The 17,107-nt window shown below is 42.5% G+C and overlaps 1 protein-coding gene across 1 annotated transcript in view; it reads left to right on the forward strand.

Annotated features, from left to right (window-relative positions):
• alox12 (arachidonate 12-lipoxygenase) overlaps positions 1-3,564 on the forward strand; it is a 37,583-nt gene extending 34,019 nt beyond the window's left edge. Inside the window, exon 15 of the mRNA XM_073475352.1 lies at positions 2,451-3,564. Within this exon, the coding sequence (XP_073331453.1) occupies positions 2,451-2,630 (180 nt within the window). The 3' untranslated portion in view covers positions 2,631-3,564. The remainder of the gene's footprint in view (positions 1-2,450) is intronic.
• The last annotated feature ends 13,543 nt before the right edge of the window (positions 3,565-17,107 follow it).

Genomic DNA, 17,107 nt, shown 5'->3' on the forward strand with positions numbered 1-17,107 from the left:
TCATAATTCACTTCTTACTGGGGTGAGGAGCCTGGGTGGAGCCCCTGGGCAGGTGTTTTTGGAACCCCAGCCAAGCCTGACTAACTGGACAAGCTGTTTCCCTGCAGGAGGCTGTATGGCGTTTGTCTCCTGTCCACAGGTTTCCAGTGTTTCGGCCAGCTTCATCAGGATCCAGTCCTGCTGCCATCTGTAGCACCTTTGAGTCAGTGCAGTCTTGCATCCTGACAGGATGTGGTAAAGCATTGTTGGTACTACAGGAGGGGTAACTCTCCTTGTTGCCAAACCACTGGTGGAGGTTTGGGGCAGGGCAAGGTGTCATATGTTGCTGGGTTGAAAAAAACTAAGCCCGGCTTGTAGAATCTTCCAAAGAGCGGCCCAACTGATTGACCTGTACTACTGCCCTTTCTGACCTGTCCAGACTCGCTGGCGACCTTGTGACATGGCCTTGGTCTTAAGGCCTGGGGCCAGTAAAAACTTGCATAAAACTTATAACCCGGATGACAATTGTAAATGTATTTATATGTATTTATAAAGTGCTTTTCTAGTCTTATAGAACCAACCACTCACAGCACTTTACAACACATGTCAGCATTCACATATTAACACATTCATACACTGGTGGCAGAGGCTACCATGCATGGTGCCACCTGTTCATCAGGAGCTGTAACTGTTCATACACACACACACACACACACACACACACACACACACACACACACACACACACACACACACACACACAGATAATGAAATCTCCCTTTCCTGGTCAAGGATCAAGTAGGTCTATTTGAAATCATTGGCAGGTTGAATCACGGTGACCCTGATATGACCAGATAGAGATTTCCAAATCTTGTGTCTCAACCCTCAGGTCTGAACAGAAAAACAAACAAACAAAAAAACAAACCAACAAACAGTGTACTTTTGTCTAATATGTAACATATGCTGGGCCAGCTGGCTTTGTTGATGTATGTGGTGGACTGCGGTTCAACTTTTAATTATACGGTAATTAATTAGAATTACGTCATAGACTGACTCTTAAACCAAACACTAACCTGTTAACAGATTTAGCTGTACTTACCTTAACGTGATTCGCCTACCAAGGATACATTTCTTTAAGTAGGCTCGTTTGTACAGACTGATACAATACTTTGGAAACACAACATTCAGAAGAGTCATTCAGAAGGGCTTTAATTTGGGGATGAGTTTCACTAGGCTTTTACAGTCTTATCAACGATGTCCTACTTTTGCATACATAAATAGAATCAAATGCAACAGTGTGGAGTTCTTCCCACTTCCTATTTGGCATGGTGTCAGGCATTTGAGGAACCCCATTCAACACATCCATGGATGCTGCTGTATATCAAGCCTCAACAACACAATGGATATACATGTTAAGCTTAGACTTTAGTCTTTGCTGACCAAATGTGTGATGTATCCTGGAAAAGTTCTAGGGAGGAGTTTGTACAAGTAGAATGCTGCAAATGATCAAAAATGCACTAAAATTGCCTAGTAAATTCAAAATTCAACTTCCTGTTGGGAGTAGGGCATGGCACCATGTTTTTTTTGTAATCTGGACGTGAGGATGCACAAACATGAGACATACACAGTACATAGTAGTCACACATAATGTGTAGAAATTGAGAAATATCTCTCCTCAGGAGCCTGTTTCTTTGACTGGTGTCCAATCCTTATCTGCTGCCTCCACCAACTAAGGTGCAAGACTATGAAAGAACTTTAGGTTTATGTTGAAATAACTTTAATTATGTTGGAATGACTTTATCCTGAATAAAGGTCTGCCACACAAATGAGGGTGCTACAGGCATATACACGCATTAACCCATTCACTGTATTTTCTTGCAATGTTTCCAAATCCTGTTGTGTGTGCTATTGTGGGAACTATACAGCCAACGCGTCACTCCCAAGCCCAACTGCAACATCAACTTGAAATATTTAGCTGTAAACAACAGTCTTATTCTTCCTCAGTGAAAAATGAAGAATCTATGAACAGGATTTAAAAGGTTTAAGTGCTTCAGACAAGATGTCTCCCATCCTACTGAAAAGGCCATTGTCAGTGTTTGTTTCCAAGTTTCTTCATCACATTTGTGTTAGGTGCATACTGGATCATGATTGGCTTACAAGCTTGTAGTGCAAGTGTGTGATACATAATAGAATTTATCTCCCGCTGCCTTCATAAAAATCAGTGTCCTTTCCATAGGCTTTGCATACTGGTCACTGGTCATTCATGAAACTAGAGGCCATGATGTCAGTGAATATGTTAGGAAGTAACCATAATGCATATTTTATTTTTATTCTCAGTTGTTTTATTAATGACCATTTCAGTTATCCCAGAGTTTGAATGCAATGCTGCTGACTTAATCTGACAGTGATCACATTACATCATCTACAATAGTTCCTCTTTCTTCAGCAGCTTTCTGTATTCTTTTGCCTAGATACCTTTGGGCCAATACACAGAGGAGCACTTCACTGAGGGGACAGCCCTGGAGCTGATTGACAAGTTCAGGAGAGAGCTGAAAGAGATTGAGGACCACATCCTAAAGCAGAATGAAGGACTGGAGCTTCAGTACCTCTTCCTCCTGCCCAGCCGCATAGAAAACAGCATCACAATATAGAAAGACTAACAGTCTCCTCCAAGGATTCATTCTGTGTGGTATGTGGTAGAATGGTGCATACCTGACATCGCTCAGATTTGTTTTTACTTTAGCATTTAAACTGTTTTTCTGTTGATCATGTAATAAAAGTCTAATGTTATTCAATATTGTAAAAATTAGAAAGAAATAGAAAGTTCAAGTAAGGGAAACATTTATTCATGTGAAAAATGTTCAAAGAATTTATTGTTGTGACATGTCTTTGTTGAACAGGCAGTAAATGGAATGTCCTCCAAAAGCAGTTTGGTTGTACGACAGCCACATCAACACCATGGCCAGTGTCCAATCAATATGGTTGAACATGTTGTGTAAAGAGGTGTACATAGGAATCAATATATGTTTAAGGTTTATCTAATGGTTTTACTCTTAGCCAGGCATCAGGCGTCTACCACAGCATTTTTACTGAATTGCAAGCATAATAGAAGCATGAAATATACCTTTGAGAAAAACCCTGTTGATACAGAATTGCTTCAATCCGAAAATGTGATAGCTTGTGTTCAACTGAGAAGGGGTCAATAGTCAGTGGACAGACAGTAAGATCAAGGAGGACATTCCCTTCTGACACCAGATACAGTGGTTACCATCTCCCATATGCAACCACTGGTTAGAACTGAGCAAGAACATCTACTGATGAGGACCATCAGATACAGCTAAGGAATGTGCGGAACAAAGAAAGGCTATGTCTCTGGTTCTGCTGTATCGACTTTGATCATCTGTTTTTAAAACGGCTCATAATGAATTCAAACAATTACAGTGACAGATCTTGATGTGTTAAGCTGAAAAGTGGACTGTAAATTAGCTGTACTTGTGCAGGTTTGAAATTTAAGGAAAGATGAACTGTAAGTGAACTGGGAAATGAAAAATCCAGGCTTATGTCAATAAACTATGTTCTAACTCAGTTGTCTACGTACTTTTTCATTTTAAAAATGCCTACAGTGCAACAACAAACCTTTAGATCCCACTTGTACAAAACTACAGAATGTTGACATGAGCGAACCATCAGGTGGCATGCCAGACAGATCACTGTTATTGTTATGTTTTCTGTCATGTGCTAATGATGTGTTCAGTGCTGCAAAAGAGCAGCACCTGAGCAGTGTGTAAGATGCTCTGCTTGTGACTGACTCTGGTGGACATTAGAATAATAAGAAGAAAGACAACACTCAGAATATGATTTCTCTGCGGTTTGGTCCAGACAGAAACAAGATGAAATAACTTAATAACTTGGATCTAATGATTATTATTCCAAACCCAGGTACACTACCATTCAAAAGTTTGGGGTCACCCAGACAATTTCATGTTTTCCATGAAAACTCACACTTTTATTCATCAAATGAGTTGCAAAATGAATAGAAAATATAGTCAAGACATTGACGAGGTTAGAAATAATGATTTTTATTTGAAATTAAAGCTGCAAGCAGCGATGAACGGGCCCTCGCAGTCCACGCGGGTCGGGGCGTGCTGCTGTCGGGGCGTGCTCCTTTCCCGAACCCATTGCCCCGTTATTGTGCGCGCATGTCTTAACTGGTGAAAGTTCACAATGACAACAGATTATAAAATTTTTCGCCAGGTCTGATCTATATTCCAAGACAGGGGGAATATTAATTGTGTGTCTCTGTTGGCCCAGTTGATCTCAGTTGCTACGGTGATGGTTGTCGGAACTCCCTAGCAATGGCCTGTGACCACAGCTGCTGTCTGTGACAGAGCTGATCTGAGAGTGATTTCTGGCTCAGAAGTAGGACTTCAAACTACTGCTATATCTTCAAAACCAAACATGATATCGGCAAAATTTCTTCACCGTCAAGCCAGAAAGGCCTTAAAGAACACAGCCATAATTTTTTGTGGTCCTAGCTTCTAAAATGTGGTAATAGGAGCGAGTTCAAAACAGGTGCAGTTTGGAAAATCCTGGAAAATCCTCCTCCCGATTAACATTGGAGTAAATGGAACAGTTGAGAGCTACTCTTGTTGGTTAGGGGCAGATAAATCAAAAACCGTAAATCCTACTGATAAAGAAGACACATTGGGAGAAAGAAGACAAGTGTGGCTACAACTCTGTGAAAAAATCACATTTCTACTGTGTAATTTGTGGCTGGGATCGTCAGAGAAAGAGAATTTCTGAGAGTTTTTTTTGAGTCTCCCACACTCTGGCAGTTGGTTCTGCACGAACATTCCGCAATACACAATCATTGAAAAAACTAAAATTTTCAAAATTCTTTAAAATTCACTCAGCATCATTAAAGGGTCACAGTTCAAAAACGAAACATTGTGGGAAAAAAGTTCAAATACGACTTAAATAGACAAGACCCGTGCCTACATTTTAAAGTTTGAATGGTGTTTCTAGGTGAACGTAGGCCAGAGCTAGGAGATGTTTGAAAAACGTCGAAGAAATGCTCATCGTGCCATGGAACATTTTTGGTGTGTGAGTTACAGGGGCCAGTCTATACCACGCCTATGAATTTCATGTCCATAAGTGTTATGGTGTGGGCACAGTGCCAAATATAAAAAGAAACTGCCACCAGAGCGCCATCTAGTGTCAGATCGGTAACCCCTTTGTCAGCTATCCTCAGGAGGGCATTGGCAATGAGTGTACCAAGTTTTGTGTTAATTCGACCCACCGATGTGGAGATATAAAATACTTCAATTTAAAGAGCGCCACCTAGTGGTCATCCACCAAAATTTTGCACAGAGCCTTATGGGCTCATGGGGAAGTAGTATCCTGAGTTTCATGTCATTTGGACACACCAATGTGGAGATATGCAACACTTCCTGTTTGGAACGAAATCTGCAGGAAGTTGTTATGTAATAACTTGAGTATTACTTGAAATTCCAAAATTCTTTTAATAACTTTTTGTCAGAAGGGTCCACAGATGTTGTGTGCAAAGTTTCATGCAAATCGGTGAAATTTCCTGGGAGGAGTTCGAAAAAGTAGGTTTTCGACATTTTGCGAATTTGCGGAAAAAAAACCTGGGGCGGAAATGGGCGTGGCCTATATCAGAAGACTCAGCAGAATTCACTGAATGCGTGGATGTAAGGTTTTTGAATGTGCGACAAAGTATATGGGAGTTATTAGCCAAAACGCACTGTCCTTGATTATAGCGCCACCTAGTGGTGAAAATTCACAACGACAACAGATTATAAAATTTTTCGCCAGGTCTGATCTATATTCCAAGTTTGGTGAGTTTTGGGGTATGTTGCGGCCGCCAAATATGCGATCCTTTGTGAGGAAGAAGGAGAATAATAATAATTAAAGCTGCAAGCAGCGATGAACGGGCCCTCGCAGTCCACGCGGGTCGGGGCGTGCTGCCGTCGGGGCGTGCTCCTTACCCGGACCCAATGCCCCGTTATTGTGCGCGCATGTCTTAACTGATAGCCGTCGTTACATGCTGCTGTCGGGGCTTGTTCATGCAACAACTTCCGTTGAGGAATCAAAAGTGAAGGCAGTCAAGCTGTTATTTAGTCATTTAGCAATAAAAGCGCCCCCTATTGGCCGATTTGCACCAAATTTGTCAGAAATTGTCATGTGGTGATGGAACACAACTGGGAAAAGTTTTGTGTTAATCGGACTGTGTTTCATCAAGATACACCAGAATGTCTGTTTGACCACAATGCGCAGGAAATTGTTGTTTTATATTTTGGGCGTTCTGTGGACTAGCACATTTCTTTTAATAACTTTTTGTCAGGAGGGTCCACAGATGCTGCGTGCAAAGTTTGGTGCAAATCGGAGAAATTGCCTGGGAGGAGTTCGAAAAAGTAGGTCTGCAATATTTGGCGAATTTGCGAATGGAAATTCAGTGCGAACGTGGGCGTGGCCTACATCACACGGTTCGGCTGTATTCAGGGAACATATAGATATAATGTTTAACAATGTGCACCATATTATGTGGGAGTAATTAGCAAAAAACGTTTTTACTTGATAATAGCGCCACCTGCTGGTGATTTTTGGTGTGTGAGTTACAGGGGCCAGTCTATACCACCCCTATGAATTTCATATCCATAAGTGTTATGGTGTGGGCACAGTGCCAAATCTAAAAAGAAACTGCCACCAGAGCGCCACCTAGTGTCAGATCGGTAACCCCTTTGTCAGCTATCCTCAGGAGGGCATTGGGAATGAGTGTACCAAGTTTTGTGTTAATCCGACCAACCGATGTTGAGATATAAAATACTTCAATTTAAAGAGCGCCACCTTGTGGTCATCAACCAAAATTTAGCACAGAGCCTTAGGGCCTCATGAGGAAGTAGGATCCTGAGGTTGACATCATTTGGACAAACCAATGTGGAAATATGCAACACTTCCTGTTTGGAACGAAATCTGCAGGAAGTTGTTATTTAATAACTGGAGTATTTTTTGGAATATCAAAATTCTTTTAATAACTTTTTGTCAGGAGCGTCCACAGATGCTGTGTGCAAAGTTTGGTGCAAATCGGTGAAATTGCCTGGGAGGAGTTCGAAAAAGTAGGTTTGCGACATTTCGCGAGCTAGCGGAAAAAAACGGCGGGCGGAAATGGGCGTGGCCTATATCAGGAGATTCAGCACAATTCACTGAACGCGTGGATGTAAGGTTTTTGAATGTGCGTCAAAGTATGTGGGAGTTATTAGCCAAAACACACTTTCCATGATTATAGCGCCACCTAGTGATGAAAGTTCACAACGACAGCAGATTATAAAATTTTTCGCCAGGCCAAATGTGTTTGCCAAATAAAATCGCGTTTTCATACACGTTCAGGCAGTGAAAAATGCGATCATTTTGGCAGACAAATAAAAAAAATAATAATAATCACTACAATTACAATAGGGTCCTCGCAGTTTCACTGCTCGGGCCCTAATTAAAGCTGCAAGCAGCGATGAACGGGCCCTCGCAGTCCACGCGGGTCGGGGCGTGCTGCTGTCGGGGCGTGCTCCTTTCCCGAACCCATTGCCCCGTTATTGTGCGCGCATGTCTTAACTGGTGAAAGTTCACAATGACAACAGATTATAAAATTTTTCGCCAGGTCTGATCTATATTCCAAGACAGGGGGAATATTAATTGTGTGTCTCTGTTGGCCCAGTTGATCTCAGTTGCTACGGTGATGGTTGTCGGAACTCCCTAGCAATGGCCTGTGACCACAGCTGCTGTCTGTGACAGAGCTGATCTGAGAGTGATTTCTGGCTCAGAAGTAGGACTTCAAACTACTGCTATATCTTCAAAACCAAACATGATATCGGCAAAATTTCTTCACCGTCAAGCCAGAAAGGCCTTAAAGAACACAGCCATAATTTTTTGTGGTCCTAGCTTCTAAAATGTGGTAATAGGAGCGAGTTCAAAACAGGTGCAGTTTGAAAAATCCTGGAAAATCCTCCTCCCGATTAACATTGGAGTAAATGGAACAGTTGAGAGCTACTCTTGTTGGTTAGGGGCAGATAAATCAAAAACCGTAAATCCTACTGATAAAGAAGACACATTGGGAGAAAGAAGACAAGTGTGGCTACAACTCTGTGAAAAAATCACATTTCTACTGTGTAATTTGTGGCTGGGATCGTCAGAGAAAGAGAATTTCTGAGAGTTTTTTTTGAGTCTCCCACACTCTGGCAGTTGGTTCTGCACGAACATTCCGCAATACACAATCATTGAAAAAACTAAAATTTTCAAAATTCTTTAAAATTCACTCAGCATCATTAAAGGGTCACAGTTCAAAAACGAAACATTGTGGGAAAAAAGTTCAAATACGACTTAAATAGACAAGACCCGTGCCTACATTTTAAAGTTTGAATGGTGTTTCTAGGTGAACGTAGGCCAGAGCTAGGAGATGTTTGAAAAACGTCGAAGAAATGCTCATCGTGCCATGGAACATTTTTGGTGTGTGAGTTACAGGGGCCAGTCTATACCACGCCTATGAATTTCATGTCCATAAGTGTTATGGTGTGGGCACAGTGCCAAATATAAAAAGAAACTGCCACCAGAGCGCCATCTAGTGTCAGATCGGTAACCCCTTTGTCAGCTATCCTCAGGAGGGCATTGGCAATGAGTGTACCAAGTTTTGTGTTAATTCGACCCACCGATGTGGAGATATAAAATACTTCAATTTAAAGAGCGCCACCTAGTGGTCATCCACCAAAATTTTGCACAGAGCCTTATGGGCTCATGGGGAAGTAGTATCCTGAGTTTAATGTCATTTGGACACACCAATGTGGAGATATGCAACACTTCCTGTTTGGAACGAAATCTGCAGGAAGTTGTTATGTAATAACTTGAGTATTACTTGAAATTCCAAAATTCTTTTAATAACTTTTTGTCAGAAGGGTCCACAGATGTTGTGTGCAAAGTTTCATGCAAATCGGTGAAATTTCCTGGGAGGAGTTCGAAAAAGTAGGTTTTCGACATTTTGCGAATTTGCGGAAAAAAAAACTGGGGCGGAAATGGGCGTGGCCTATATCAGAAGACTCAGCAGAATTCACTGAATGCGTGGATGTAAGGTTTTTGAATGTGCGACAAAGTATATGGGAGTTATTAGCCAAAACGCACTGTCCTTGATTATAGCGCCACCTAGTGGTGAAAATTCACAACGACAACAGATTATAAAATTTTTCGCCAGGTCTGATCTATATTCCAAGTTTGGTGAGTTTTGGGGTATGTTGCGGCCGCCAAATATGCGATCCTTTGTGAGGAAGAAGGAGAATAATAATAATTAAAGCTGCAAGCAGCGATGAACGGGCCCTCGCAGTCCACGCGGGTCGGGGCGTGCTGCTGTCGGGGCGTGCTCCTTTCCCGAACCCATTGCCCCGTTATTGTGCGCGCATGTCTTAACTGGTGAAAGTTCACAATGACAACAGATTATAAAATTTTTCGCCAGGTCTGATCTATATTCCAAGACAGGGGGAATATTAATTGTGTGTCTCTGTTGGCCCAGTTGATCTCAGTTGCTACGGTGATGGTTGTCGGAACTCCCTAGCAATGGCCTGTGACCACAGCTGCTGTCTGTGACAGAGCTGATCTGAGAGTGATTTCTGGCTCAGAAGTAGGACTTCAAACTACTGCTATATCTTCAAAACCAAACATGATATCGGCAAAATTTCTTCACCGTCAAGCCAGAAAGGCCTTAAAGAACACAGCCATAATTTTTTGTGGTCCTAGCTTCTAAAATGTGGTAATAGGAGCGAGTTCAAAACAGGTGCAGTTTGGAAAATCCTGGAAAATCCTCCTCCCGATTAACATTGGAGTAAATGGAACAGTTGAGAGCTACTCTTGTTGGTTAGGGGCAGATAAATCAAAAACCGTAAATCCTACTGATAAAGAAGACACATTGGGAGAAAGAAGACAAGTGTGGCTACAACTCTGTGAAAAAATCACATTTCTACTGTGTAATTTGTGGCTGGGATCGTCAGAGAAAGAGAATTTCTGAGAGTTTTTTTTGAGTCTCCCACACTCTGGCAGTTGGTTCTGCACGAACATTCCGCAATACACAATCATTGAAAAAACTAAAATTTTCAAAATTCTTTAAAATTCACTCAGCATCATTAAAGGGTCACAGTTCAAAAACGAAACATTGTGGGAAAAAAGTTCAAATACGACTTAAATAGACAAGACCCGTGCCTACATTTTAAAGTTTGAATGGTGTTTCTAGGTGAACGTAGGCCAGAGCTAGGAGATGTTTGAAAAACGTCGAAGAAATGCTCATCGTGCCATGGAACATTTTTGGTGTGTGAGTTACAGGGGCCAGTCTATACCACGCCTATGAATTTCATGTCCATAAGTGTTATGGTGTGGGCACAGTGCCAAATATAAAAAGAAACTGCCACCAGAGCGCCATCTAGTGTCAGATCGGTAACCCCTTTGTCAGCTATCCTCAGGAGGGCATTGGCAATGAGTGTACCAAGTTTTGTGTTAATTCGACCCACCGATGTGGAGATATAAAATACTTCAATTTAAAGAGCGCCACCTAGTGGTCATCCACCAAAATTTTGCACAGAGCCTTATGGGCTCATGGGGAAGTAGTATCCTGAGTTTCATGTCATTTGGACACACCAATGTGGAGATATGCAACACTTCCTGTTTGGAACGAAATCTGCAGGAAGTTGTTATGTAATAACTTGAGTATTACTTGAAATTCCAAAATTCTTTTAATATCAGAAGGGTCCACAGATGTTGTGTGCAAAGTTTCATGCAAATCGGTAAAATTTCCTGGGAGGAGTTCGAAAAAGTAGGTTTTCGACATTTTGCGAATTTGCGGAAAAAAAACCTGGGGCGGAAATGGGCGTGGCCTATATCAGAAGACTCAGCAGAATTCACTGAATGCGTGGATGTAAGGTTTTTGAATGTGCGACAAAGTATATGGGAGTTATTAGCCAAAACGCACTGTCCTTGATTATAGCGCCACCTAGTGGTGAAAATTCACAACGACAACAGATTATAAAATTTTTCGCCAGGTCTGATCTATATTCCAAGTTTGGTGAGTTTTGGGGTATGTTGCGGCCGCCAAATATGCGATCCTTTGTGAGGAAGAAGGAGAATAATAATAATAATTAAAGCTGCAAGCAGCGATGAACGGGCCCTCGCAGTCCACGCGCGTCGGGGTGTGCTGCTGTCGGGGTGTGCTGCTGTCGGGGCGTGCTGCTGTCGGGGCGTGCTCCTTACCCGGACCCATTGCCCCGTTATTGTGCGCGCATGTCTTAACTGATAGCCAAAAACGGTTTTGTGTTGATAATAGCGCCACCTGCTGGTCTTTTTTGGTGTGTGAGTTACAGGGGCAAGTCTATACCACCCCTATGAATTTCATATCCATAAGTGTTATGGTGTGGGCACAGTGCCAGATATAAACGTAGATTGCCACCAGAGCGCCACCTAGTGTCGGATGGGTAAGACCTTCATCAGCTGGCCTCAGGAGGGCATTGGCAATAATGCTACCAAGTTTCGTGTTAATCCGACCAACCGATGTCGAGATATAAAATACTTCAATTAAAAGAGCGCCACCTAGTGGTCATGGGCCAAGATTTTGCACAGAGCCTTAGGGGCTCATGGGGAAGTAGTATCCTGAGTTTCATGTCATTTGGACACACCAATGTGGAGATATGCAGCACTTCCTGTTGTGACCCGAATCCACAGGAAGTTGTTATTTAATAACTTGAGTGTTCTTTGGCGTATCAAAATTCTTTTAATAACTTTTTGTCAGAAGGGTCCACAGATGCTGTTTGCAAAGTTTCATGGAAATCGGTGAAATTGCCTGGGAGGAGTTCGAAAAAGTAGGTTTTCGACATTTTGCGAGCTAGCGAAAAAAAACGGTAGGCGGAAATGGGCGTGGCCTATATCAGGAGATTCAGCAAGATTCACAGAACGCGTGGATATAAGGTTTTTGAATGTGCGACAAAGTATATGGGAGTTATTAGGCAAAACGCACTTTCCTTGATTGTAGCGCCACCTAGTGGTGAAAGTTCACAACGACAACAGATTATAAAATTTTTCGCCAGGTCTGATCTATATTCCAAGTTTGGTGACTTTTGGGGTATGTTCAGGCAGTGAAAAATGCGATCATTTTGGACAAAGAAAAAATATAACAAAAAATAATAATCATTACAATTACAATAGGGTCCTCGCAGTTTCACTGCTCGGGCCCTAATAATCACTACAATTACAATAGGGTCCTCGCAGTTTCACTGCTCGGGCCCTAATAATAATAATTAAAGCTGCAAGCAGCGATGAACGGGCCCTCGCAGTCCACGCGCGTCGGGGCGTGCTGCTGTCGGGACATGCTGCCGTCGGGGCATGCTGCTGTCGTGACATGCTGCTGTCGGGGCTTGTACTTGCAACAACTTCCATTGAGGAAATGAAAGTGAAGGCAGTGAAGCTGTCATTTCGTCATTTAGCAATAAAAGCGCCACCTATTGGTCGATTTGCATGAAATTTTGTAGAAATGCTCATCGTGCCATGGAACACAATTGCCAAAAGTTTTGTGTTGATCGGACTGTATTTCATCAAGATACACAAGAATGTCTGTTTGACCACAATGCGCAGAAAATTGTTGTTTATATTTTGGCCGTTCTGTGGACTAGCACATTTCTTTTAATAACTTTTTGTCAGGAGGGTCCACAGATGCTGCGTGCAAAGTTTGGTGCAAATTGGAAAAATTGCCTGGGAGGAGTTCGAAAAAGTAGGTTTGCCACATTTGGCGAATTTGCAAATGGAAATTCAGTGCGAACGTGGGCGTGGCCTACATCACACTGTTCGGCTGTATTCAGGGAACACGTAGATATAATGTTTAACAATGTGCACCATATTATGTGGGAGTAATTAGCAAAAAACGTTTTTTCTTGATAATAGCGCCACCTGCTGGTCATTTTTGGTGTGTGAGTTACAGGGGCCAGTCTATACCACCCCTATGAATTTCATATCCATAAGTGTTATGGTGTGGGCACAGTGCCAATTACAAAATGAAACTGCCACCAGAGCGCCACCTAGTGTCAGATCGGTAACCCCTTTGTCAGCTGTCCTCAGGAGGGCAATGGCAATGAGTGTACCAAGTTTTGTGTTCATCCGACCAACCGATGTTGAGATATAAAATACTTCAATTTAAATAGCGCCACCTAGTGGTCATCGGCCAATATTTCGCACAGAGCCTTAGGGGCTCATGGGGAAGTAGTATCCTGAGGTTCACGTCATTCGGACACACCAATGTGGAGATATGCAACACTTCCTGTTTTGACCCAAATCTACAGGAAGTTGTTCTTTAATAACTTGAGTATTGTTTGGAATATCAAAATTCTTTTAATAACTTTTTGTCAGGAGTGTCCACAGATGCTGTGTGCAAAGTTTCATGCACATTGGTGAAATTGCCCGGGAGGAGTTCGAAAAAGTAGGTTTGCGACATTTTGCGAGCTAGCGAAAAAAAACGGTAGGCGGAAATGGGCGTGGCCTATATCAGGAGATTCAGCAAGATTCACTGAACGCGTGGATATAAGGTTTTTGAACGTGCGACAAAGTATGTGGGAGTTATTAGCCAAAATGCACTTTCCTTGATTATAGCGCCACCTAGTGCTGAAAATTCACAATGACAACAGATTATAAAATTTTTCGCCAGGTCTGATCTATATTCCAAGTTTGATGAGTTTTGGGGTATGTTCAGGCAGTGAAAAATGCGATCATTTTGGCAGAAGAAAAAAAATAAAAATAATAATAATCAATACAATTACAATAGGGTCCTCGCAGTTTCACTGCTCGGGCCCTAATTAAAGCTGCAAGCAGCGATGAACGGGCCCTCGCAGTCCACGCGGGTCGGGGCGTGCTGCTGTCGGGCGTGCTGCTGTCGGGGCGTGCTGCTGTCGGGGCATGCTGCTGTCGTGACATGCTGCTGTCGGGGCTTCTACTTGCAACAACTTCCATTGAGGAAATGAAAGTGAAGGCAGTCAAGCTGTCATTTCGTCATTTAGCAATAAAAGCGCCACCTATTGGTGGATATGCACCAAATTTGGCACAAACCCTCATGTGGGCATGGAAGACAAATCAAAAAAGTTTTGTGTTAATCGGACTGTATTTCATCAAGATATGCAGGACTGTGTGGTTTACCACAACGTGCAGGAAATTGTTGTTTTATATTTTGGTCGTTCTTTATACTATCACAATTCTTTTAATAACTTTTTGTCAGGAGAGTCCACAGATGCTGTGTGCAAAGTTTGGTGCAAATTGGAAAAATTGCCTGGGAGGAGTTCGAAAAAGTAGGTTTGCCACATTTGGCGAATTTGCAAATGGAAATTCAGTGCGAACGTGGGCGTGGCCTACATCACACTGTTCGGCTGTATTCAGGGAACACGTAGATATAATGTTTAACAATGTGCACCATATTATGTGGGAGTAATTAGCAAAAAACGTTTTTTCTTGATAATAGCGCCACCTGCTGGTCATTTTTGGTGTGTGAGTTACAGGGGCCAGTCTATACCACCCCTATGAATTTCATATCCATAAGTGTTATGGTGTGGGCACAGTGCCAATTACAAAATGAAACTGCCACCAGAGCGCCACCTAGTGTCAGATCGGTAACCCCTTTGTCAGCTGTCCTCAGGAGGGCAATGGCAATGAGTGTACCAAGTTTTGTGTTCATCCGACCAACCGATGTTGAGATATAAAATACTTCAATTTAAATAGCGCCACCTAGTGGTCATCGGCCAATATTTCGCACAGAGCCTTAGGGGCTCATGGGGAAGTAGTATCCTGAGGTTCACGTCATTCGGACACACCAATGTGGAGATATGCAACACTTCCTGTTTTGACCCAAATCTACAGGAAGTTGTTCTTTAATAACTTGAGTATTGTTTGGAATATCAAAATTCTTTTAATAACTTTTTGTCAGGAGTGTCCACAGATGCTGTGTGCAAAGTTTCATGCACATTGGTGAAATTGCCCGGGAGGAGTTCGAAAAAGTAGGTTTGCGACATTTTGCGAGCTAGCGAAAAAAAACGGTAGGCGGAAATGGGCGTGGCCTATATCAGGAGATTCAGCAAGATTCACTGAACGCGTGGATATAAGGTTTTTGAACGTGCGACAAAGTATGTGGGAGTTATTAGCCAAAATGCACTTTCCTTGATTATAGCGCCACCTAGTGCTGAAAATTCACAATGACAACAGATTATAAAATTTTTCGCCAGGTCTGATCTATATTCCAAGTTTGATGAGTTTTGGGGTATGTTCAGGCAGTGAAAAATGCGATCATTTTGGCAGAAGAAAAAAAATAAAAATAATTAAAGCTGCAAGCAGCGATGAACGGGCCCTCGCAGTCCACGCGGGTCGGGGCGTGCTGCCGTCGCGGCATGCTGCCGTCGTTACATGCTGCCGTCGTGACATGCTGCTGTCGGGGCTTGTACTTGCAACAACTTCCATTGAGGAAATGAAAGTGAAGGCAGTGAAGCTGTCATTTCGTCATTTAGCAATAAAAGCGCCACCTATTGGTCGATTTGCACAAAATTTTGTAGAAATGCTCATCGTGCCATGGAACACAATTGCCAAAAGTTTTGTGTTGATCGGACTGTATTTCATCAAGATACACAAGAATGTCTGTTTGACCACAATGCGCAGGAAATTGTTGTTTTATATTTTGGCCGTTCTGTGGACTAGCACATTTCTTTTAATAACTTTTTGTCAGGAGGGTCCACAGATGCTGCGTGCAAAGTTTGGTGCAAATTGGAAAAATTGCCTGGGAGGAGTTCGAAAAAGTAGGTTTGCGACATTTGGCGAATTTGCAAATGGAAATTCAGTGCGAACGTGGGCGTGGCCTACATCACACTGTTCGGCTGTATTCAGGGAACACGTAGATATAATGTTTAACAATGTGCACCATATTATGTGGGAGTAATTAGCAAAAAACGTTTTTTCTTTATAATAGCGCCACCTGCTGGTCATTTTTGGTGTGTGAGTTACAGGGGCCAGTCTATACCACCCCTATGAATTTCATATCCATAAGTGTTATGGTGTGGGCACAGTGCCAATTACAAAATGAAACTGCCACCAGAGCGCCACCTAGTGTCAGATCGGTAACCCCTTTGTCAGCTGTCCTCAGGAGGGCAATGGCAATGAGTGTACCAAGTTTTGTGTTCATCCGACCAACCGATGTTGAGATATAAAATACTTCAATTTAAATGGCGCCACCTAGTGGTCATCGGCCAATATTTCGCACAGAGCCTTAGGGGCTCATGGGGAAGTAGTATCCTGAGGTTCACGTCATTTGGACACACCAATGTGGAGATATGCAACACTTCCTGTTTTGACCCGAATCCACAGGAAGTTGTTCTTTAATAACTTGAGTATTGTTTGGAATATCAAAATTCTTTTAATAACTTTTTGTCAGGAGGGTACACAGATGCTGTGTGCAAAGTTTGGTGCAAATTGGTGAAATTGCCTGGGAGGAGTTCGAAAAAGTAGGTTTGCGACATTTTGCGAGCTAGCGAAAAAAAACGTTAGGCGGAAATGGGCGTGGCCTATATCAGGAGATTCAGCAAGATTCACTGAACGCGTGGATATAAGGTCTTTGAGTGTGCGACAAAGTATGTGGGAGTTATTAGCCAAAACACACTTTCCTTGATTATAGCGCCACCTAGTGATGAAAGTTCACAACGACAGCAGATTATAAAATTTTTCGCCAGGCCAAATGTGTTTGCCAAATAAAATCGCGTTTTCATACACGTTCAGGCAGTGAAAAATGCGATCATTTTGGCAGACAAATAAAAAAAATAATAATAATCACTACAATTACAATAGGGTCCTCGCAGTTTCACTGCTCGGGCCCTAATAATTAAAGCTGCAAGCAGCGATGAACGGGCCCTCGCAGTCCACGCGGGTCGGGGCTTGCTGCTGTCCGGGGCGTGCTCCTTACCCGGACCCAATGCCCCGTTATTGTGCGCGCATGTCGTAACTGATAGCCGTCGTTACATGCTGCTGTTGTTACATGCTGCTGTCGGGCTTGTTCATGCAACAACTTCCGTTGAGGAAT

The sequence above is a fragment of the Pagrus major genome, chromosome 10 (genome assembly GCF_040436345.1).
Source record: "Pagrus major chromosome 10, Pma_NU_1.0".
NCBI lineage: Eukaryota > Metazoa > Chordata > Actinopteri > Spariformes > Sparidae > Pagrus > Pagrus major.